This window comes from Helianthus annuus, chromosome 7, assembly GCF_002127325.2.
Source record: "Helianthus annuus cultivar XRQ/B chromosome 7, HanXRQr2.0-SUNRISE, whole genome shotgun sequence".
NCBI lineage: Eukaryota > Viridiplantae > Streptophyta > Magnoliopsida > Asterales > Asteraceae > Helianthus > Helianthus annuus.
In genome coordinates this window covers 56,813,385-56,838,674 of record NC_035439.2, presented here as the reverse complement: position 1 = coordinate 56,838,674, position 25,290 = coordinate 56,813,385, and the positions used below count along the sequence as shown (strand labels likewise).

At 37.9% G+C, this 25,290-nt stretch overlaps 2 protein-coding genes across 2 annotated transcripts; one reads left to right on the top strand and one right to left on the bottom strand.

Annotated features, from left to right (window-relative positions):
- Window positions 1–9,762: 9,762 nt before the first annotated feature.
- LOC110867948 (hemolysin A) lies at window positions 9,763–12,455 on the top strand. Its single transcript, XM_022117014.2, has 9 exons — window positions 9,763–9,919; window positions 10,194–10,266; window positions 10,546–10,625; window positions 10,898–11,000; window positions 11,089–11,245; window positions 11,318–11,446; window positions 11,534–11,620; window positions 11,773–11,817; window positions 12,018–12,455. The coding sequence occupies exons 1-9, from the start codon at window positions 9,832–9,834 to the stop codon at window positions 12,165–12,167; spliced, it is 912 nt and encodes a 303-aa protein (XP_021972706.1). The 5' UTR covers window positions 9,763–9,831; the 3' UTR covers window positions 12,168–12,455.
- Window positions 12,456–12,612: 157 nt separating this feature from the next.
- Window positions 12,613–15,040, bottom strand: LOC110867947 (rhodanese-like domain-containing protein 4A, chloroplastic). Its single transcript, XM_022117013.2, has 5 exons — window positions 14,391–15,040; window positions 14,235–14,297; window positions 13,571–13,673; window positions 13,121–13,333; window positions 12,613–12,862 (listed from the first exon to the last, which is right to left on the bottom strand). The coding sequence occupies exons 1-5, from the start codon at window positions 15,035–15,037 to the stop codon at window positions 12,812–12,814; spliced, it is 1,077 nt and encodes a 358-aa protein (XP_021972705.1). The 5' UTR covers window positions 15,038–15,040; the 3' UTR covers window positions 12,613–12,811.
- Between the last annotated feature and the right edge of the window lie 10,250 nt (window positions 15,041–25,290).

The following is a 25,290-nucleotide window of genomic DNA, read 5'->3' as shown; positions in this document are numbered from 1 at the left end:
CGATCAACACACATGACTCGCATTTCCATTTTGTCTCAATTCGATCTCCAGTTGCTGCAATCTAGACGATATCACACTATGCTATGCTATACGACTAAGATAGACTATACTATACTATGCTACCCGATACACTCTATGTGATCGCTATACGAACGACACTCGACCTTGGAAGGATAGGTTTCTGCTTTCTGACTGCTTCTATGATTAGGTGTGTATGAGTATATGTGCTTCTGTGTTTATGTGACTCTGTGCTCTATGTGTTTCCGTGTATCTGTGGTTATGTGCCCATGTGTTTATGTGATATGTGTTCTGACGTTTTCCTATGCTTTAGTAGTCTAGACGTGTGAGGTACGACTACGTTGTGTTGAGTACTGTGACGATGTCTATTGCAGACCATGTCGTCGTCTGGATCCCGACACCACCTGACTCGTCAGGAAAAGAGAGATAAGCGTCTTGCCGCTATCATCACCAAAAGTGTGGCAAAAGCTGTGAGCAATGTTTATGAAAACGTCAGCAAGTCGACTGATGAATCACGAACAGATGCACCCAAAGATGCTAGCAAGGCTGCTTTCAGCTTCAAGCAGTTCAAAACATGCGGACCCAAAGAGTTCACTGGCGAGGATGGCCCTACCGCCATGTTTCACTGGTTTGACTCGGTTGAAGTCACTCTGCGCCAAAGCGGCTGTCCTGAGAATCTCCGCACCCTCCATGCTACAGGCGTCTTCCAGTCCCGTGCCCTAGACTGGTGGACGGCCGAACGAAACAAGCGCGGAAATGATGCAGCTTATGAGCTAACATGGGAGGAGTTGAAGGCAATTATGATCGACGAATTCTGCCCTCCTCATGAACGCCAAAAGTTGGAGGACGAGTTTTGGACCATCAAGCAGAAGGATGGAGACAACGCTGCTCTCACTGCTCGTTTCAAGCAGTTTAGCATCACATGTCCCGATCAGGTCAAGACCCCAGATCAAACCATCAAGAAGTACATTCGAGCCCTGCCCGACTGTGTAGCCGACTTTGTTCACGCCGCCAAGCCAGCAACGATTGAAGAGACTTACCTACTCGCCGCTGAGATCAACGACAAGCGAGTGAAGTCTGGTTTTTGGGATAAGCATACCAAGTCTCTGCACCAAGCCACCACCGCAGCACCCACCGACTCATCTGCTCAATCCTCCAAGTCATCAAGAAGAAAGAAGAAGCACAACAACAACAGCTCCAGCAACAAGAGCTGTGTTGCCGCAACAACTGCTGCTCCTCTACAAGCTGTACCAGCTCAGCAGCAACAGCAACACCGCTCAGCTCCAGTGATCAACGCACCGCCAGCAAAGCGTGCATACACAGGCCCTCACCCACTCTGCCCGACATGCTCGTATCATCATCTAGTGGGTCTAGCCTGTCGTTTTTGCGCTCACTGCAACCTTTACGGTCATTTCACTACGAACTGTCGCTATGGTCCCCGTCAAGCCCCAGCTCAAGCTACCGTCAATCAAGCTCTACTCCCCGCCCCTCAAGGCCAACAAGCAGCTCAAGCACCTGCAGTCAATGCTCGAGTCTGCTTTACATGTGGTGACCCTAACCACTTTGCAAACAGATGCCCGAACAGGGTGGTTAAGCAAGAGCCCCAGTAGCAACCACAGCAGCCTCAGCAACAGCAGCAAGCGGCCCATGCTCGAACCTTCAACATCAATGCCCGTCAGGCTCAGGCGGATAACAACGTGGTTAGTGGTACGTTCCTTGTGAATGGTATTTATGCATCATGTTTGTTTGATACTGGAGCCGATAACTGCTTTGTGTCGTTTGAATTCGAGAAGCTCCTTAGTCGTAAGCGCTCTTATCTGTCCTCGTCATTCGAAGTCGAAGTCGCTACGGGAAGAACTGTCGTAGTTAACTCTGTTCTTCGTGATTGTACTCTCGAGCTCAACAATCACATCTTTCCAATCGGCCTTATTCCGATGCAACTCGGAAGTTTCGACATCATAGTAGGCATGGACTTTCTTCGCGAAAACCATGCTGAAGTTGTGTGATTTGAAAAGATGATTCGATTCTCGCTCGCAAATGGTGATCTTCTATGTGTATACGGTGAAACAGCGTCGAAAGGTCTCAACCTTATGTCGTGTATTCAAGCCAGCAAGTATCTCCGCAAGGAATACCGAGCCTTCTTGGCCAACATTGTAGTAGCGGAGAAGGACAAGAAAAAGAAAGTTGAAGTCAAAGATGTTCCAGTGGTCCGTGAGTTTCCTCAGGTGTTCCCTGACGATCTCCCCGGACTACCGCCGAGTCGTGATATCGACTTTCGTATTGACCTCATTCCTGGAGCTAACCCCGTTGCCAAAGCTCTGTACCGACTCGCTCCATCCGAAATGCGGGAACTCTCGAACCAACTCCAGGAATTGCTCGAAAAAGGCTTTATTCGCCCAAGCACCTCTCCCTGGGGCGCGCCAGTCCTTTTCGTCAAAAAGAAGGACGGGTCATTCCGGATGTGCATCGACTATAGGGAATTGAATTAGCTAACCATTAAGAATCGATACCCTTTGCCTCGAATCGATGACTTATTTGATCAGCTGCAAGGTGCCAAGTGTTTCTCGAAGATCGATCTACGTTCAGGCTATCATCAATTGCGGATTCAAGAGAAAGACATCCCCAAAACCGCTTTCCAAACCCGATATGGCCATTATGAATTCGTTGTTATGCCTTTCGGTTTAACTAACGCACCCGCAGTCTTTATGGATCTGATGAATCGCGTTTGTAAGCCTTTCTTAGACCGTTTCGTCATCATGTTCATTGACGATGTCTTGATCTATTCCAAATCGAAAGCCGAACACGCGCAACATCTACGTTTGGTTCTCGAGTTACTTCAGGGGAACCAACTCTACGCCAAGTTCTCCAAGTGTGAATTCTGGTTAGAGGAAGTTCAGTTTCTGGGTCACATCGTGAATAGTCAGGGAATACACGTCGATCCCGCGAAGATTGAAGCCGTCAAAAGTTGGATTACGCCTAAGAACCCGTCTGAAGTTCGTTCTTTTCTCGGACTAGCAGGCTATTATCAACGATTTATTGAAGGATTCTCCAAAATCGCTGTACCGCTTACCGCTCTTACCCATAAAGACAAGCCTTTTGTGTGGGGAACCGCACAAGAATCTGCCTTTCAAACCCTCAAGCACATGTTGTGCAACGCTCCGATTCTTACGCTGCCCGACGGAAGCAACGATTTCATTGTCTACTGTGATGCTTCCAACCTTGGTCTTGGTTGTGTCCTCATGCAGCGAGACAAGGTTATAGCTTACGCATCTCGACAGCTCAAGATCCACGAGAAGAACTATACAACCCATGGACTCGAGCTAGGCGCGGTTGTCTTTGCATTAAAGATTTGGCGACACTACCTGTATGGCACTAAGTGTACAATCTACACTGATCACAGGAGTTTACAACATATCTTCAATCAAAGGGAACTTAATATGCGTCAAAGCCGATGGGTAGAACTCCTCAACGATTATCACCCAGGCAAAACGAATGTTGTTGCCGACGCGCTCAGCAGAAAGAGTTACGTACTCAGTATCCGAAACGTTCAAGCCCAGCATAACCTCGAAGCCCTTATCCGCGAAGCTCAACATGCTTGCTTTAACGAGCGTACGCTAAAGAGAGAGAGGATATATCACGATGGAGCTCAGTTAGTAAGCAAAGCTGATGGGATATTCTACTATCTGGACCGAATCTGGATCCCTAAACGGACCGATTTGCGAAAGATTATCATGAATGAAGCCCACAAATCCCGATACTCCATTCATCCCGGTGCTGACAAGATGTAACAGGACCTGCGTTATAAGTACTGGTGGCCGGGCATGAAACGGGATATCGCCCTTTACGTTGGAAGTTGTTTAACTTGCGCAAGAGTCAAGGATGAACATCAAAGACCTTCTGGCTTACTCGAACAACGGCCGATACCTATATGGAAGTGGGAGAGTATAGCTATGGATTTCATAACGAAACTCCCGCCCACGCCATCAGGTCACGACAGTATTTGGGTTATAGTTGATCGTCTAACCAAATCCGCCCACTTTTTGCCAATACAAGAAGACTACAAGGTGGAACGACTAGCCCAAATCTACACCGACGAGATCACTTGTAATCATGGTACGCCTCGCGACATCATCTCTGACCGTGATGCTCGGTTTACTTCTCGGTTGTGGGAAACGTTTCAGGCGGCTCTTGGTACGTCGCTTAATCTGAGTACTGCATTCCATCCACAAACCGACGGACAGACTGAAAGAACGATCCGTACTCTTGAAGACATGCTCCGGGCGTGTGTCATAGATTTTGGTGGTAGTTGGAACAAACACCTGCCACTAGTCGAATTCTCGTACAATAACAGCTATCATGCCAGCATTCAAATGGCATCATTCGAGGCCTTATATGGTAGGAGATGTCGATCGCCTATTGTGTGGCACGAGATCGGTCATTCGCAACTAACCGGTCCCGAGATTCTATAAGAAACGACTGACAAAATCCACCAGATTCGAGACAACTTGATAAAAGCTCGAAGTAGATAGAAAAGTTACGCCGATAGAAGACGCAAGCCCCTTGAATTTGACGTTGGCGACTACGTACTCCTAAAGGTAGCCCCTTGGAAGGGTGTAGTCAGATTCGGCAAGAAAGGGAAACTAGCGCCTCGATATGTTGGACCTTTTAAGATTCTGGAAAGGATCAGAAAAGTCGCCTACAGACTCGAACTACCGGAGGAACTCAGTAACGTCCACCCGACTTTCCATGTGTCTAACCTCCGAAAATGCCTTGCTGATCATGATCTAATCGTACCACTCGACGATCTTCAGGTCAACGAAACCTTACACTTCGTGGAAAAGCCTGTCAAAATTATGGATCGTCAAACCAAGCAACTCAGGCGCTCACGCATCCCTATCGTGAAAGTCCGATGGGAAGGCAAGCGAGGCGCGGAGTTCACTTGGGAACTCGAAAGCGACATGAAGGCCAAGTACCCGCAGTTGTTTAAATAGATCTGAAGCATCAAATTGGTAAAATGACTCACGGTGATGTGCAACTTCGAGCCTAATTTCGGGACGAAATTCCCTAAACAAGGGGAGGCTGTAACACCCCGTGTTTTCGAATGTCAAAGTCAAAGTCAAAGTCCAAGCAACTTTGACTTCTTTGACTGTTAATGTTTGTTTTTGCTTTTTGTATTATGTGGAGTAAGTGTTGTCTAAATAAAATGATCGAATGCTTAATCAATGCGACCGATTTACGACTGTGAATAATAGGAAGTAACAATGCGATAAAGTTAATCAATCAATAATCAAGTTAATCAAATCAATCAATCGAACTCGAGACTCGAACTATGCGAAACTAGTGTGGTAATACTTACGTGTGTGTGCCTTATGTGTTACTTGTGCATGTTTACTTTATGTTTTGTGTGGTATTCAATCGAATCAATCGAAACTCGGACCGAAACTCGAAAGGCAATCAAACTCAATCGAAACCGACATCGAAACGCGACTTATAGATGGTTGTATGTTAGATATAGTAGTTGGGACTGAAAGTAATTTGACTAGGAACTCTATCACATTCGTATCATCGTCTATCGAAATCGAAATATCAAAAACCGTCGCGAAACATTCGAAAAGGGTTGCTGATCGAGCAGGAAGCATCCTGATCGAACAGGCCAGCCGATCGGCTAGCACTTTCCTGGCCGATCGAGCAGGCCATTCGATTGGAGATCCTGGCCGATCGGTTGACACTTTCCTCTTTGGGAGGCCTATAAATAGCCCTGTCATTATCACCCTTTCTATTTTTGGAAAGCTCTGACCGAACCAGCCTTGTTCTTCACCTTTTCTCAGATTTCTCTCAACTCCGGTAAGTTTTCACTCTAATTCTTGTACGTTTTTTATCATTACATGATTCTACACCTTTCTATCTTTCAAAACTTGATTTCTAACTGTGAAATCACCAAGATCTAAGTGTTCTTGGGTGATGTCATCATGGTGTTCTTGAAGAACATCATACTTTGGCCTCATTCAACTATGAATAGCTTAGATCTGACCGATTTCCACATAAACAAACTAGGATTTGTAAGAATCTTAACATTTTCATGTAAGGATTTCCAACTTTTCTTCAACATTTTAAACCGATAGAAACGGAGCTCGATCCAACTAACTAGTCATTCTAACGGTTAAAAGGTTCAAGATTCGGATACTATCTACAAGGTTCACCGATTTCGGGTTAAACATCAAACTACCGTTCCGAACCGTTCACCGGCCGGACTTGGGTGATTCCTGTCCGAACCGGTGAAGCAAGTAAGAACCCACGTTCTATGGTTTAACTCGCTGTCAGAATACCTTAAAATCATGACAAATAATCAAACAGCCAAGTGTTAGACGAAAGGCCGACCAGGTCAGAATTGTTGGCCGAACGGCTAGGCTGCTCGAACGAACAGCCCAGCCGATCGAACATACCAGCCGATCGGCCGGGCCAGCCGATCGAACATACCAGCCGATCGGCCGGGCCAGCCGATCGGCTAGCACATGGTTCCACACTTTTCGAATTTCATGAAGTATGCTATTGACGAAGTGATGTTCGATCGAATATGCTACTCGATTGGTAAACATTACTCTTCGGATCATGAGATACTATGCTTCAACACTTAATCGATTTTGCAACTCGTTCGTAGTAAGGAGTGCCAGCCGATCGAACAGACTGTTCGATCGAGTGACATCCAGCTGAGAACTACTTCTGAAGTTCCTAACCGATCGGCTAAGCCGGCCGATCGAACAGACCGTTCGATCGATCGACCTGAAAGGTAAGAACACTTCGGTGTTCTCAAATACTACAACGAAAACTTCAAAAGTTCAAACCATCATACACAAACACATTAGAGGAAGAAACAATCCACTCGAATGGTCCAGCCGATCGAGCCTACCGGCCGACCGAACAAGATTATTCAGCCGGACTTTCAAGCCGAACGAACAGCCCGTTTGATCGAACCTGCTGTTCGATCGACCAGGCTATTCGATCCTTTTACACTTGATGCATTTCCGCGTTACTCATCGTTATGTTATCGAACTATTCAGGCTAACCCTACTCTCAGCGCTCCCTTCAATCCATAACCAACCACTGTGAGTATACTCGAACCCTTTTTGCTTTAGCACTTTTGGGTGTTACATACGTTACTTATCAAAATCACAATCGAACACACTATTCCAACTATTTGAACGCTAACCGATTGCATGTATTACGTGACTAAATGTATGCTTGTTGTTATGTTTACACGTGGAATGCTGTCTACCTGCCTTAGCAACGTAGTACTATAGTTTGGACTCAGCACCCGTTCACACGGGGGTTGTTAAGGACAATTACTTGCATGGATTACGGTGGTAATCATGTATTGCGAACTGTCTCGGACAGTCAACCCGCAGTCGTTGGTATCGATAGGTCCATGTCGATAAGTAACATGCATCATTTCCCTCTGTGTACGTGCTGGTTATGCGTAAACTATTCGAACTCTATATGCTATTATTAAACTTGTATGCTCACCTTTACATTTTATGTATTGACTTTATTTTAACGTATGTGACAGGTGTTTAAGGTATTTGCTTGCTAGGGAAGTGAAGCTAGAATAAAGCCTTAGAGGCCCCCAACAAATAGTTGTCTGTCAGGAACAAGCAACTAGGGCATAGTTGTCTGTAGATCTTGTCAGGCTGGGTCTTTAGGAGCATTGAACAATATTTATGTTTTGTATTAATTTAAATCTGAGTTGTCGGAACAGAATTACTTGACTAGTTGTTATCTGTAATAATTTATTATAATATTTGGGACACGGTATGGGACGTGTCATTTTAAACTGGATAGTAATGATAGTTGTTATGGAAACTACTGGACAATCTGTTTCGCTCAGTGCCGCGTCCTGATGATTCCGCCAACGGTTGGGGTGTGACAATATCCAAGGGGGAGTTTGTTGATGCACTATGTCTATAACATACGTCTTAGGGTCGTGTCTGAGTATGTAATAGGGCTTAAACTGTTAGATTTCTTTTGTATATATTAACTTCGCACGAAGTGAAGTTCACTTCGTACGAAGGTAGCTTTTACCTTCGTACGAAGATAACTTACCTTCGTACGAAAATAGACTTAACCTCGCACAAAGGTAAACACCAAGTCTATAAATAGGAGTGTTGAGGTCTGAGTCTGTACGTGTTTTGGTGACTGATATGGCGAAGCCCTATCGGATTTCACACAGATCTGTAATTGTTAAACAAATTAATGAAACAAGTGAATTGAAACAGTAATCTTGATAATTGTCACTAGTTAATATGAATTCCACACATATGAACTAGGCAAACAAATCTAGGTCCTGTGCTTATTGAATAAGAAGATCCTACAATCATTTCCCCATAATGGCCAAGAGAATGGGGTCAATTGAAAGGTCATACATTGGGTGAGATGATGAAACAAAATCGGGTCGCGTTTTGGGTTGGGCTGCTTCGTCGGGTTGTGAAAGTGAGGAAGGAGGAAGGCAGCGCATGGGTTACAACCTGTAAGACAAGTGGGAAAAACAATTCTTGGACGGTTTGTGTATTTAATTCTCCTTTTTTTAAATTTCAAGAGGTCCGGTTTTACGATCCGGATCGGGTTTCAGAGATCCATTTTTTATGGATGTTACAGTCAACGGGGCCGGTTATGCTCAATGATGGTAAAATAGACATGTGTGACTCTTTTAACTCATTATGAGCGATATTTGAAAACAAAGTTAGAGCTCGTCAATCGCTGACATAATTAATCAAATTTGACATATTGAAACCTAATAGGACATAATCGATGGAAGTAACAATGAAGTTGGATGGAAGGTTTAAAAAGGATTGAAGGCTTTTGTCTCATAGTTGACAAACTAAAACAATTTTTGAAAATTAAGTTTTTAGCATCATTTTACGGGGATATTGTTGGGAACTTAGGATATAAGGTTTAAAAAGGATTGTATTTTTTGTTTTTATTTTCTATTGTGTTTTTAGTTTGATATTCATTATGTTTTACATTATGTCTATTGTGTAATACGCCTGGGTTTTTATTTTTATTTTTTATTTTTATTTTTTGAAAACTATAACAATATGATACTCATATTAAAGATAAAAAGAAGCTCGATTTTATGGTATAATTTAAAAAAAATGACGTAGAAAGTTACGGGCAATTAAAAAATGTGGGGGGGGGGGATAACATGTGATTTGCATGTGCATGTTCTTTTAATTCCCTTAAACAAAATTACTCTTCCCACTTGATTTCTCCTTGGAAACTTATCACTCTATAGTAGCTTATTACACTTTTAAATCCCTTTGTATTATAACTCAACCCATAGTTTTATAACTATAATCAGATAAGGGTTTGAGAATCCTTCCATACACTCGTTCCATAAGACCGGTGGGTGTGGGCGTGGGTTTTGGCGTTGTTGGCCCTTTAACGCCGGGTGCTTCACCCCGGGTTGGTGTTTTGGTGGGCGTTGCCCGCTTGGCGTGCCAATATTGCTTGGCGTGGGATGCTGGCCTGGGGTGACGTGTCTGGTTATGGTTGGTTGGTTCAAAGTAGCCGTTGGGCTTGAGTATTAGCTTGTGGATCCCACATGGCTGGCCACGCCAGCTAAGCGACGCTCCACCACACCCCTAGTTTTTGAGTATTGGCTTGTGGATCCAACCATCGCCACGTGTCGAGCAATGCCCCAAACCAAACGCATGAATTGGGTTACGTGGGTCCAATTGAAATGCTTGAAGGCCCAATACTACATCAGCCCACCGCATATCCGATTTGGTAGCCGCTCATCCAAAGGTAGCGAAAACATCAATGGCGCTGCTGCAACTGTCGAAGCTGCCGTTATTTCGCCGGTGTGATGGAGCCTCCTTCTTCTTCTCCAAACAGAGTTACCATCCAAGTACTCCTGCTTTATTTTCCGAAAGTTTTGTCAATTTCAGCCTGCTAGTTACTGATTTTAGAATTCGATCTAGTATTTGTTTGAATTTGAATTTGAATTTGAATTTGAATTGAGAGCGATACAATTTGCTAATTCAGTTAAAAGGATGTCACAGAAAGTTATTAAACATTTGTAGTAGTAATTATGCAAATAAAAGGATTTGTGTTTGATGATAATCATCGCATCTGCTAGTGAGTTGTGATTTGATGTTAACTACTTCCACGTTGCAATTCAGTGAATGCACACAAAACTTGTCCGATACGAAGCTTCGCCACTCTAAAATCAGGAAAAGTTTTACCAGTAAACAAGTGAGCAACTCTTTCTGTCTCTCTTCCTTCCTTCCTTAGGCACGCGCCCAGACTTTGGGTGCTTTGTGGTTAGACATATCAGTAGACTATGTCCATCCCTTCATGTTCTATGTTGATTGTTGTTAGTCTTTTGCTTACTGTATACACATGACATGGTTCGGCCCTTTTTTGAATAATAATCTTCTAGTCTATTTCGTCTCATAAGGTAGCCTTCCTTTGGTGGCTCTAGAATCTTGATTTCTCAATGATTTTTTTTTCTTGATTTATATTAATTAATAGGAAGAAGAGATTGGATGAAGTATGTCTCGAGAAGTTTCAGCAATATAGTCGAAATTACATTCAATCGTGGATCATACAAGGTTCATTCTTTGTTTACTTTGCAGTCGCAATTCCAAGCCATTTAAATATATATATATATTCTGGTTTTATTTTATCTCCACCAGGCCAAATGGGTAGAGCGTCACTCCTAGTACATTTCTGTAATCATATATAACACTAGTGATTTATTAAAAAAACTTAAACATATTGGATAGAAGCGGTCTAATTATGTGCTTTTTGTAATCAGGTCTATTGACCCTTACAGAATTAGCTTCTTTTACGACCTCTACTCAAAACTAGCTTTGTGTTTTAGGTAAGGTGATTGTTAATGGGAAAGTTGTAACTAAAGCTGGACACCAGGTCTCTGACAAAGCCATTGTAGAGATCAAGGCTGAAATACCAAAATATGTATGTAGGTGATTATTCTCCCAAGCAACTTACTTTATTTATTATTTATATGTGAAAATCTAGCTTCTATATCTGATTTCACTTACGTTACTTTAGAGCAGGACATAAATTAGAAGCTGCCATTGAACAATTAGGTGTTGATGTTACTGGAAAAGTGGCACTTGACGCAGGGCTGTCAACCGGAGGGTTTACTGATTGTTTGCTTCAGTATGGTGCTTCTTTTGTTTATGGTGTTGATGTAGGTTATGGACAGGTAAATCCTACATGATAAATTAACATAAAGTATAATATTATGAAAAATAAAACATGTTTGGATTTTATACAGGTGGCAGATAAAATTCGTCGAGATGAACGTGTATCTGTTATCGAGAGGACCAATTTGAGATATCTTACTGAGCTTCCTCAGAAAGTTGACTTGGTGACTTTGGATCTTTCATTCATCTCTATACTTGTAGTAAGCGTTGTTTGCTTTGTCGTTAAAGAAACAAGTTCATTCATGACAAATTCTTAAATGTTTGTTTCATTCCTTTCGTTTTGTTAGGTCATGCCTGCTGTTGTTAACCTGATGAAAGAAGAAGCTACACTGATTACATTAATTAAACCTCAATTCGAGGCTCGTAGATCACAAGTATGAAAAAGGGTCTGTGTGCCCACTTCATTTTATTTTTTTGGCTTTGTGGTACTCGTATATAAAAACACTCACATTCGAGTAAAATTTGGTCAGTTTTTTAAGTCATTTATCACTGAAGGGAATTTTTAATTTTTTTTTTTTTTTAACAGGTAGGAGGAGGTGGGATTGTTAGAGATCCCTTGGTTCATCAAGAGGTATGTTGCCGGTCTCTTTACATTTGTAATTTAACTTTTAGAATAAAGCGATTTAGTAGGTTCAATTCAATCTGCGTTGACTTTGACCCGTTTTCTTTTTATTTAACTCATTTGCCCATTAAATCAGGAATGTAGCCCCAATCTGCTATGTTCCTAGCGGGCGGTTAATGTAAAAGTGAGTAAACGTTGACCTTGTGTAGGTGCGGGAGAAGATTGTGAAGGGTGTAGAAGATCTTGGTTTCCAATGCAATGGTTGGATAGAGTCTCCTTTAAAGGGTGCTGAAGGAAACATTGAATTCTTGGCTTGTTTTACCAGAACCACCACCAATTCACCAGTGACAACAGAGTAGTAGACTACTTATCCCCTCCCGGGGGTGCAAAACTATAGTGTTTTAAGTTTCACTTTTGCTGTACGTGTCTCCTGGAAATAGTAACAGTCACTGTTGAATTATTTTTGGCTTTTGTTGAATTTTTGGTGACGCTAGTAAGTAGAGTAGAGATGGGCAAAATGAGCAGTTCAGACAGACAGGACGGGTATTGAGTCAAAATTTATAATCTTTTAGTACGTCCCCGGTTAACCATTTTATGTCCAAGCTTTTATATATATATTTAGATTAGATATGACATTTGTTGTTCAATTGAAGATGGATGTGCATATGTTAAGAAAGTCGTTTTAAGTGTACTATATATATGCAACCTCCAAACGGCTTTTTTAAGACCTGTAACGTGTGGACTAATCCATTATCAAAACCCACGGGTTAAAAGATCCAAAAAGAAATAAATAAATAAACCTGATGTGCAAAATAAACTATCACACTTCAATCACTCGAACACGACAATTATCCATCCTCAATTCATTACATTCCAAAGTGAGGTTTTCGCATAAAGCTCAATGTTTCTCTTAACCGGACCGCAGTCCATAAATAGAAAAAAAAAAAAAAAAAAAACAAATTGAGTTGACTCGGTGAGTACAAAATGAGTCTGCATGGCTTCACTATTGAGGCTTAGATGGGGTTGGGGAAGATGGCGGCTTCATGTCGGGATACTGCATCCAAAAATTTAGTATTATTAGTTTGCTTCATGTTGTTGATTCATCATTTAATTGAGGAAAAATTAGAGGCGGCCGGGTGTGCCATACGGGTAGAATAAAATATTGTTTAATAGAAAACACGCCAAATGTATCCAAAGTCACCTAGTGCATAAATCATTTTATTTATTATTGAAAACGTAACCCTAAGCATACAAAAGTATCACACCTGTTTTGACCCATTGCCCAACCCGCACTCCCACCTCCAGATCTTACCATTGGGTATGGAGATGATGATCTTGTCTTAGGTTCCTTTGATGTATTGGCATAGCCATTGTCGGTTTGTTTGATTTCGGCTACGGTTGCTGGCTGGCTTTTGACCTCACTCTGTTGTTCAATTGCTCCATTATTCCTTGCTTCTGTTGACTTTTTTACTTTTCTTTTGAGGGTAATGTGTACAGATGGCGGGAGAAGACTTTCTTGTATTTCCTGTAAATAGAAATATCAGTTTTGATTGTTTGGGTAAAAGTGACTGTGATTCCAAATTTCTAAAACATTGTGGATCAAAATAGTCAGATTCGGAGAACCTATTAAGCCGTTTATCAAAGCATACATCCCTGATCTAGCGAGGACCCGATACTAGATAATGAGGAGTTTAAATTGGTTTCAAATCACAACGGGCATTATTTGATAATCATAAGATGTATCAAAAACTGTATAACATACCAGCCACCCATTGGTGCCTCTAACCCCGCCTCTGATAGCATACGCCTCTTTAAACCCATTTTTGAACAATAACTCAGCTACCTTCATGGATTCACCATCGAAACTACCTTACAAACAAAAGAAAGGAATCAAAAACAAAACAAACTTCTAAGGCCATAGTTGAAAATAAAAGAGCATGCAAGGGCAACATAGTCATTTTCTAGCAAATGAGTTGCTTGAGTGGTAAAAAATTATATTTATAAACCAGCTTTCGTTGGTTTGAAGGCCGCCTGCGTTTTACCTGATCCCACTGGATAGTATGGTATTTGTGGGATAACATGTGAGTTTACCAATAACGAGTTCTCATGATCCCAGTTGTTAGGATAATTGGCCTCATATCAATTCCTTGGTTCTGACAAAGCACAATCTTTGTTGAAAAAAATTGATCCAAAAAATTTGATTCTTGTTATATATGCATAATTTACCAAGACCAAATCATGGTGCTCATATCCAAGAGAAGGTTTGCATTAGGTTTAAATCAATGTCCTTGAATTTAAATTCCCCATATGAACCAATGACTTAATATCTCTAGTCTTGTTTCCACAATGATTCACCTGTATCTCAATTTGGCATTTTGTTTTTGGTAACACCAATAACCAATATGATGAGGTAAAACGCAGCTTACACTGGACAATTGGCCTTGGCGTGGTTAAAGGCAGAAAACCGGTGGAGGAACCGAGACCTCAGACTCCATACATACATACATACATACATACATAAGGATTTAAAGTGTAAATTTACATCACAAAGATTCTGGTATGTAATGTATGCAAAAACTCACTTGTCAAGAATACAAACTGTGGTATTCGCAGGAGGAGGATCTTTAAAACTCTCCTTCACTCTCTTCAGAAAACCCTCCTCATCCCCCTGTCGAAACTCAACCTGCACAGCATTCTTATTCAACAACTTCAAATTCGGCGAACCCAGAACCCGCAAAGTCTTACTATCCCTGATATCCAGCAGCTGACAATCCGGGTCATCTTTAAGCTTCTTGAAAGCATCAATGGCGGATATAAACTTATACTTTCTCAAGTATTCTTCAGTGGCAGGTATAACATACAGCCAAACGAACACAACCCCAGCTACAAAAAACGGGTATCGGTTGAAAAAATCATCAATTGAAACCACAACGGATTCTAGATCGATTTTGGCGGCTGTGGGTGATTCTTCGGAAGCTAATGATGAAAGGGGGAAGTGGAAAGTAGTGAAAAGGAATGATAAAGATTGGGTTTTGAGGGAGGTGGTGGTGTTGGTTGATTTGAGGTTTTTGGTGGTTTTAAATTTGGGAAATTTAGGGTTTTGATTTGGGGGAATTGGGGATGATGAGAGGATGATAGAGAGGGACTCCATAAGAGAGAAATATGGCAGAGTGTGTGAAAGTGAGGTGAAGTTTAGATATGATAAGATAGTGGCGAGCGGGATGATCATCAACCACCTTTTGGGTTGTAAGCGTTACCTTTATTCTTGTTTATATATGGGTTAAAATGTTAAATAAATATACATGCTAATGAAGATTATTAAAATATTATAAAACAGTTTTTGTGATAAGATATTATTGATCTTTTTAGATAAAATATTAAATTTAAATAATAGAATCTGAAAGAGAGTGAAATAATAGAGGAAATAAATCTCCGATTCATTACGTTATAACATATGACGTAAAATGATAATACTAATAATAATAATAATAATAATAATAATAATAAGAGTAAATTACACAGATTGTCCTTTAATTATACCCTAAATTGCAGTCCTTGCCCTTTCCCTTTAATTTGTGCAGACCATGTCCTTTAAATAACAAATTTGCACACTCCTTGTCCTTTGCTCCAAACCCCATCCAACAACCCAGTTAAATGCACCCATGTGCCTCTCACATGATGGGTAAAATTGTAATTTACCCTCCACCTACCTTTTAAAACCTCTGGAGTCTTTCTTCCTCCCTGCAACCTAACATACACACATAAATAGATAATCAGAACTTCATCTTTTCCATTTGAAGCACAAAATCGGCCATTACCCACCTCCACTCGATCTATCCTTCCTATTTCTCTTCTCTTCGTATGACCGGCAATACACAGGCCAGCCGCTGGCGCCGGTAGCCCGATCGGCTTCACACACACCCAACCCTCACCTCTTACACCCCCCTCACACCCACACCGGACTGGATATGACGGAGATAGAGAGATCGAAGAGAGAGAGAGGCTTGTAGAGAGAGAAACAGCGAGAGAGAGAGCGATTGGGATGGAGAAGTAGTGTCGGTCACCCCTTTATGGTGGTGCGGCGATGTGCAGAGGACGGAGTCGTCGCTCCGGTGACCAGAAACGCCGCTACGACGGCGGTGGAGCTTTTCACCGACAGATTTTCCGGTAAATCCCCTCACCTCTCGTTCCTTTTTTTCTCTATTTTGCTGATAAGCGAGTATGTGGTAATAATAGATGCTGTTGATGATGATGATGGAGGCTGATGGTGGTGATGACGGCGGCTGCGTCGCGGCCATCTGCGGTGGTGGACGCTGGTGGCAGTGGTGGTGGTTGTTTACAGCTCGGGTTCGGGTATAGGGCTCCAGATTCGTTAGTTCAGATTCGGGTGATGTTTAAGCGGAGGATAAATTACAATTTTACCCATCATGTGAGAGGCACATGGGTGCATTTAACTGGATTGTTGGATGGGGTTTGGAGCAAAGGACAAAGAGTGTGCAAATTTGTTATTTAAAGGACATGGCCTGCACAAATTAAAAGGAAAGGGCAGAGACTGCAATTTAGAGTATAATTAAAGGACAATCTGTGTAATTTACTCTAATAATAATAATAATAATAATAACAATATTAATAATAATAAAAGTACTGAATGCAGCTTGTAGATAATTTGTATGAATACATTTTTCACACGTCATGATAGCGCTAGACTAAGCTAGTTATCTTTTATGTAGTTTCATTTATATAACATCCTAATTATAGAACTAAATAATAATAATAATAATAATAATAATAATAATAATAATAATAATAATAATAATAATAATAATAATAATGAATTGAATTTTCTTTAGTTGGAATACAAAAGAAAGACATAACTTTAAGAATTTTAACAATATTATGAAATTTGTAAAGTAATTAAATGAATTCAATAAAAATCTAGAGTAAAATACCAAAATAGTCCATAAGTTTAGGTTAGTTTTGCCACTTCAGTCCAAAATGAGTTCATGAGATTTTATTTTTGTTGTCAGTTATATCTAACTGGCAAACTGTGTTAGAAATTTTTGCCTTTTTTGTCGTTTACCTCATTTAAATGATGGAATTCAGGCATAAAATGACGATTATACCCTCCATTTAAATAAGGAAAACAACAAAAAAGGTAAAAACGTTTAACCCATTTTGCCAATTGGATGAAAATGGCAACAAAAATGAAACCTGAGTGACCCAGATACAAAAAGTTTCATTTTTAGACTGAAGTGACAAAAGTGCCCTAAACTTAAAGACCGTTTTGACATTTTACTCAAAAAATATATAAATAATATTTGAACCTAAAAATACGTAAAATAAAAAGAAAAACTTATCTCTAGTTATGGCTTATCATTTATCAGTTAAAAATAAAAAGAAAAACTTATCTATAATTATGACTTATTAGTTAAGAAATATGTAAATAATATTTAAACCTAAAGAAGACGTAGAATAAAAAATAAAACTTATTTATAATTATGTGTTATCACTTATCAGTTAGAATATATATATATATATATATATATATATATATATATATATATATATATATATATATATATATATATAGGGGAAGGTTCATTTGAGAAGAAAAATCAATTGAGAAGAAAAAGAACAAAGGGTAATTTTGTAAAACATTAAATAATTTTTCACTTATCTCATTTATTATCATTTTTGACTAATGAATTAGTCATAAAGACTATTATCCTCCACACTAACTTTTTTTGCCTACACACATCAAAAAGTTGTCCTACATATTTCGAAATTCATCCTACACGTTGAAATTTATCTTACACAACTCGTAATTTATCCTACACAACTTCTAATTTATCCTACACTTTAAATTATTTTATTTTATTTTTTAAAAAAAAATATATTTTGAAGATAAGTTACAAAATATTTAATGTATTAGCTATTAAAGAGGAAGACTACAAATTAATGACCTATGTAGATTTACCAATGTACCCTTATAGTAACATTAAATACTTATATTAAATGAAGTAAAATAAAGCATTCTTATTGGTTGAAATTTGTTCTTTTTTCTTCTTACAAAAAAATTCTTCTCATTTGAACTCTCCACTATATATATATATATATATATATATATATATATATATATATATAATATTTAAACCTAAAATATATTAACTAAATTAGAGAGAGAGAGAAAGGTCGGAAAAAGAATTCTGAGGATGCATAGTAATACGACACGTCTCCTCCATAAGTTTACTTTATTATATAGTATAGAAGATTTAAGAAAATGTAAATGTGTGAGGCTAGCCATTTGGTAGAGTCACATATCTTTTAGAGAAAAAATCTCATTTTCAAATCTTGACAAAAAGAGTTATTTAATTAATTAGTGTAGTGTAGGGTAGGAGCAAGCTTTGCTATTAAAAAAATAAATAAAATCGTTTAAGTTAATAATTTAAATTATGATTTATTAGCCGATAATACGGGTATAAACGACTATAACAAAAAAGTAACATTCATCTGGGTGTGTAACCGACTATGATAGAAAAGTAACCCTTGTCTAGAGGTGTAAACGACTATAACATAAAAGTAACCCCCGTGGAAAAGTAACCGGTGTCTAGGGGTGTAAACGAGCAGAACAGAGCTACTTGTGATCTACTAGAATACAACTCACTCAAAGCTCAAATCGAGGCGAGTCGAGCCAAACATAAACAAGCTTGAGCAGAAGCCCAAAAATAAGCTCGTTTAATAAATAAACCACAAGTTTACTTATGGAGTTCCAGTGGCTTCATGATTCTATTATTTATATAACTTTTGTTTTATATTACATAATAATATTGATTAAATATAGAATTATGATAGAAATAACTAAATGATATATATATATATATATATATATATATATATATATATATATATATATATATATATATATATATATATATATATATATATATATATATATATATATATATATATATATATATATATATATATATATATAGGGTAGGGATATGGTAAAAAAATGTTTAAAATGTGAGAAGGGTAAGAAGTGTTTTAAACCATTGGATATTTGATCTAATGGTTGAGATCAATAGGGTATAAAAATGTAAATTGTGTTTAAATTAGAGGGACCTTATGTAAAATCGAAGGGCAATAGTGTCTTTTTCAATGTTTCAAATATGGTAACCGTATCCTACACAACCAAAAACACCTACATTCACTCCTTTTTCCTTAAATATTGGAATTAATGACCAAGATCTAAATCGAAAGCCTCTTTGTTTTATATAATATTCAAGGCGTGGTGTTTTACGTTTAGAAGAATTGTAATCAGATTCATGGCGTGGTGTTTTAAAACATCTGGATAAATTGACTATGATTCAAGTCACGGTGTTTTATCTGGAATCCAGAAAACATTGTATTGTGATTACATCCATGGTGTTTTAACATCTGGACAATCAATACAAAACATTCCCAGATTTTAAAACACCATGATTATGATTCAAGTCATGGTGTTTTATCTGGAGACATTGTTCATGGCATGGTGTTTTAAACATTTGGAGACATTGTTCATGGCGTGGTGTTTTAAACATCTGGAGACATTGACTATGATTCAAGTCATGGTGTTTTATCTGGAATCCAAAAAACATTGTATTGTGATTACATCCATGGTGTATTAACATCTGGACAATCAATACAAAACATTCCCAGATTTTAAAACACCATGACTATAATTCAAGTCATGGTGTTTTATCTAGAGACATTGTTCATGGCGTGGTGTTTTAAACATCTGGAGACATTGTTCATGGCATGGTGTTTTAAAGATCTGGAGACATTGACTATGATTCAAGTCATGGTGTTTTATCTGGAATCCAAAAAACATTGTATTGCAATTTAAAGATGATGAAAAGAAGATATGAACACTGCGATTAAAAGATGATGAAGAAGATAAAACAATCAGATGTATAAAATCGTAAAAACAAATATGTTTCCTAAAATTTCTCCTAAAATAGTTAACACATGATCTCATTTCCTTTAATTGACTTTAACTACCATTAGGAGTAAATTACATTATTACCCTTATTCATTAATATAATTGATGGACACATGTCAACACCAGATTATTTCTTACATTTCTTACACTTTGGGCACTTTTTACAGGATCCTTTACCTATAAGTATAAAAAATAAATCCCCTAATAAATAATATATGAACTGATCTCAAGCTTTTTAAACTACTCACAAAGTGGGACCTTGAGATTTAAAAATAGAGCTTAAAACCGTGTTCGCGCTCGAACTCTCATTTAAATGAGTCAAACTTGAGCTCGGCTTGTATACACCCCATACTCCGTCTACGTTTAACAGATACAATGGGCGAACAAAAGAACATTCATTTTCATTGTTCGTTAATGCTTGTTCATTTAAGTTTGTTTAAATGAATGAACATAAAGGTACACACAGATTCATGTTTTCCCTATTTTTTATAAATAAAGTTGACTTCACTGATGCATAATAGTTTTGTAATATTTGGCTGAAGGAATACTACTAGACAGAGAAAGATGAGCTGAAAAGACAAGAAAGTCCATACAACAAAGGCATAAGGGAAGAAAGACTAGAAAGAGGTAGAGGAAGCATTCACTATGCATTTGTCAATCCAATAAAAAGAGTTGTGAAAGTGGATGAACAAAAGATTGGTGCAGATGGCATGGGAGGACATTATGTACAAAACAGGTACACTCTTCTCAGACAAGATGGGATAGAACAAAAGATAACAGATGGAAACCTGGCTGATCACCTACATCCTCTGGATATTTTGTTTTTGAAGAATCATTATGAAGCTGAAAAAGGCAACAACCAATTTGTCAGAAGAGCACTAAAAACATATCAAAAGCAGGAATAAAGCTATTTGAAAGAATATCTTTTGCTGATTTTGATTTATTCATCAACTATGACTATGTGCATCAGAAAAAGGTCCACATCCCTCCACCTGACACATCAATCCCCTCAGAGCTACAAGATCATGCCAGAACAGAAGATATCTTTGAACTACCCAGAATTAAAGGAAGACATAATCCCTGTGTTGTGTTAAGAGATATTAAAGATAACAAGGTTCTCTTTAGAAGTACTGACATCTACAAGTACTCCAACCAAACACTGAGATTCATCAAGGAGTGCATGAACAAAAAACAGGAGCAACTTTAGAAGAAAGGGAAAAACAAAGAAAAGGAGAGACAAGAGATTGAACAAATGATTGATGAATGGATGCAAGCAAGAATATGGTACAAGGGAATGTATGACATATGCAAGAGGTACATCAACTACAAGAAACAGCTGAAGAAAGGGGATGTACACAAACGTCCAAAATTAGTTTAAGAACATGTTTAATTTTTATGATTATTCTGTTTTGTAATCTTTTTTTGAACAGCAGTATGTGTGACTTGCAAATTTTCTTTCCACTGTTTGGGAAATTTTCTCTAAGTATATTCATCTGTCATAAGGTAGTTTATTTTTCTTAAAATACTTAGGGGAAAATTGTTAGGAAACTTTAATGTATGTATTGATGAAAAAGATGATCAACCTGATCATAAGCTGAAGATACAGTCAAAGAGTATCACTAAAAATGTGTCTACATGATAAAGTGACAAGAAGAAAAGAAAGATACATCTTCAACTAAATATCAGGAAAAGATCAAGACAAAGAAGATAATCAGACAAGACCATTCTAATGAAGTCTGATCATCAGATATTCTGATGATCAAGTTCATCAGAATTCTGGTAAGCTAGTCACCAGAAATTCTGGTGGACCAACTTGTCTTAAGAGATAAGCCCTGACACAATCCAAAAAGTAGAAAGTTGGCAATAACCAATTCAATGAATATACCAAAAAGTCACTTTGTGCAGATCAAGTGATGAATAAACAAATGCTTATTCAGATCTAGACTCTCTATAAGTAGAGATGTCAATCCAGAAGGTTAAATGAGTTGAGCTAAGCATTCAATATACACACCACAAACTCCATTACCCTTCGCACATAATTCTTTAAGTATTCATTTTGTAATATCCAATAACTTTGTTTTACAAATTCATTAATACACTTGAAAAATTCTGTAAGTTGTTTCTTGAAAGTTTGATTTCTAGTTCCGCACTATATTTTCCTATTTGTTGAAATCACTTGCCATATTAAGTATTTGGGTATCTCTATCTGGGGATCGACAATGATGGAGACATTGAACAAATGTCTCACTTCAAAAATTGGTGGAGCTGATCAAATTAGTCAATCAATTCTGTTAAACATGTATGGACTCATAACTGGGTACAAACTTGATTATGGGACTGAAATCTTCAATCCGATGAAAAGATCAATTCTCACCAGAACTGGGAGAATCTCTTCTCACTTGCCTTATCCAAGATTCATCTCAATTTTTATTGCTGAGATCTTTGAGAAAAAATGTGGAAATTCCTATCTTAGAAGGAATTTGGAGTTCAACAACCATGAAGCCCTAGAATGCAAATCAATGGTGGGCCTCAAATAAGGATGTCCCTGTGTTACCAGAAAGTATGATGAATCTGTTTGAAACAGATTCACCATACAGACTACTACATGAGGAGATCCTGAATAGATCAGATACACCTAAAGATACAACCACTATTGGTGTTTACAACTGCTCTTCTTCACCTAAAGAAGAAGTTCAAAAGTCATGGTCATCAGAATCAGGAGCAGCTGAAGGAAACCTCAACTCTGCAGATCAGGAATTCACCAGAAAATGAGGAAAGCCATCAGAATCCTGACGCTGGATTCCATTTAGAAGCTGAACCCCATCATGATACAGAAATCCTACATGAAGCAGAGTCACATGTTGCTGGAACAGGTTCACCCATAAACACCATTTTAATTGATACTTCTGTAGCTAAGTCATATTCTGAAGAATCAATTACTGCAACTTATAAAGTTGAATTTAGAAAAACTGGTGTTAATGAGGAGGTATCCAGTTCAATCCATCTCAACTCTGAATCAAATGATGAGGAGGAGGTTTAAATTACAACGGATAGAGATCAAGAAACTGATCAAGGAAATCCGGGTGGGGATAATTTGTTTATCTCAACAACTTGTGAAGAATCATTCACACAACGATTCAAGGAAACAAGGAAATCCAGGGTGAAAATTTGTTTTTCACATCTGGTGAAGGTAATTTTGGTAAACCCAAGGATGTACCAGATTCTGGTAAATCCAAGGATCCACTAGAAACCTCCAAAACATAAAATGGGGGTATACATATGAAATACATGAACGAAGGTATAAAGCTAGAAGTATATGAAAATATTAATGGTTCGGTTCAGTTAATTTTGGTTAAATGAGGGTATAAATAAAAATCGATACGTGTTTTTGGTTAATTCGGGTTTCGGTTAATCAGTATTCAGTTAATTCAGTTTTTGGTTGATTTCAGTTCGGTTTCAGTTAACGATTCAGTTATTACTCACCCTTAGACACTATTAATCACGTAACATATCAATTTTTTAATTAAAAAACGATAGCAATACTATACTCAAATTAAAGAGAATAAAATATTCATTTATATGGTGTGATTTAAAAAAATATATTAACGTACCAAAAATTATGATCATTTAAAATTGGGGGGAGTGTGACAACTGTCAAAAATCCAGGTATCAGTACAATTAATTAATGATGATTAGTACTTAATGACTGTGCTGAACTACAATTAATGATCTGAATTGTTTTCTGATTATTGCTTTATACCTACATGTGCATCCCATATTGCTTAATGATTTTGCTAAATTTCAATTAACTACTTTCTGACTTTTGCTTAATACATGCATGTGAATCACATATAGTTTAATGTCATATCATTACTGCATGAAAACTGTATTGCCTTAAATGATGCCTTAAGTACAGTTAGCATAGTTATCTGATGAATCAGTAAAATGCTGACAGAACTCAGCACATAGACAGACAGTGCATTTAGACACAGAATGAGCCAGAAACTAAGATACTACACTAGTATAGTGTGAAGGAAAGTAAGGATCATAAAACTGCCGTTCTTAGTGATAGTTTAAGTGCCGGAAAGTGCCTAAAACTCACCCAAAGTGCTGAATTCAGCAAAATTCAGCATTTAAACAATCTAATTTCATGCAAAAATATGCTTAAATGATCCTGAATGCTTTCCTAAGTGTCGGGAATTAAAAGTGTCACAAAAGGGTACATAAAGAACACTAAACTATATAATTTAGCACTTTAACGAACCAGTATCTAGCCAAACAACCGGACACTACCCGAAACATCAAATTACACTAGAAGCACTGTTTTAACATTACTAAGCTAGTTATGATCCCCGAACATCATAACACCTCCTAAAAATATCTAATAACTAAACACCCTAACTAACACTTGATTTGTAACTAGATTGTAACTAAATTAGTTAAACCCTATGCTAGAATCCCCCCCCCACCTATAATCGGCCAACTAAGCATGGCTCACTAGATATTTTATTTGATTAAATTACTAGATCATGTTTCACCTTTTGAAACACATTACACACTAGTTAAAATGTTATGAAGGATTATAAGTTAAACCAAGAGCTCCATAACCTTCATTGTGCACCTAAGATCACCAACACCACTTCTCTCTTCTTCCTTCCCATGCTTTCGGCCGAAACCATCCACCACCCTACCACCATCATTCGACTTAGCTTCATCCATTTTATTAACACACAAAGGTGTTAGAGGTCACATAAGGAAGATAGGAGCATTCGGAAGTTCAAAGACCTCTCTTGTTTGCTTTTATCCACTAATTTTCTTCACTTGAATCATCCCTAGCCTTGAGCTAGTGGTAAGAACCTTGATCCATCTATATTACATCAATATTTAGTGGTTAAAGAAGATCATAATAAAAAACATCAAGAACACTAAAAATCATAAGAAGTGAACATGAGCATAAGCTTGTTTAGTAAAGATATCTTGATGAATATAAGTTGTTATGCTTGTTGATCATTGATTATTTGTAGAAATGATGTTGATCATCATAAGATCTTGCTAGATCATGATTAAAAACATAATCTTGCAAGATGTAAGAAAGGAAATTGTTGTAGGATGATAGATCATCCACATAAAGATCATGAACTTGAAAGAACACTTTGTTTTCTTGAAAAGTAATGAACAAAGTAAGTTGTTAAACATGTAGATCTAAATATTTATGAATGATTTTTCAAAGAAACCAAGTTAAAATATAAGTTTCATTAAATCTTGGTTCTTACATAAACAAATCCTATTTTAGTAGTTAAACAAGTGTGAGAACACTTGTGAAACAAGAAGGTTGCATAAAGAAATATTTTTAGAAAATATGTTTTGAAGTTGTAAACATCCAACTTCTTTAAAAATGAAGTTTTTAAAGAAGTAAACATATTTTAAAGGGTAACAAGACTTACTAAGAATACTAGTACGTTACTACAAATTTTTACAAATATTCAAGTTCATGAAGT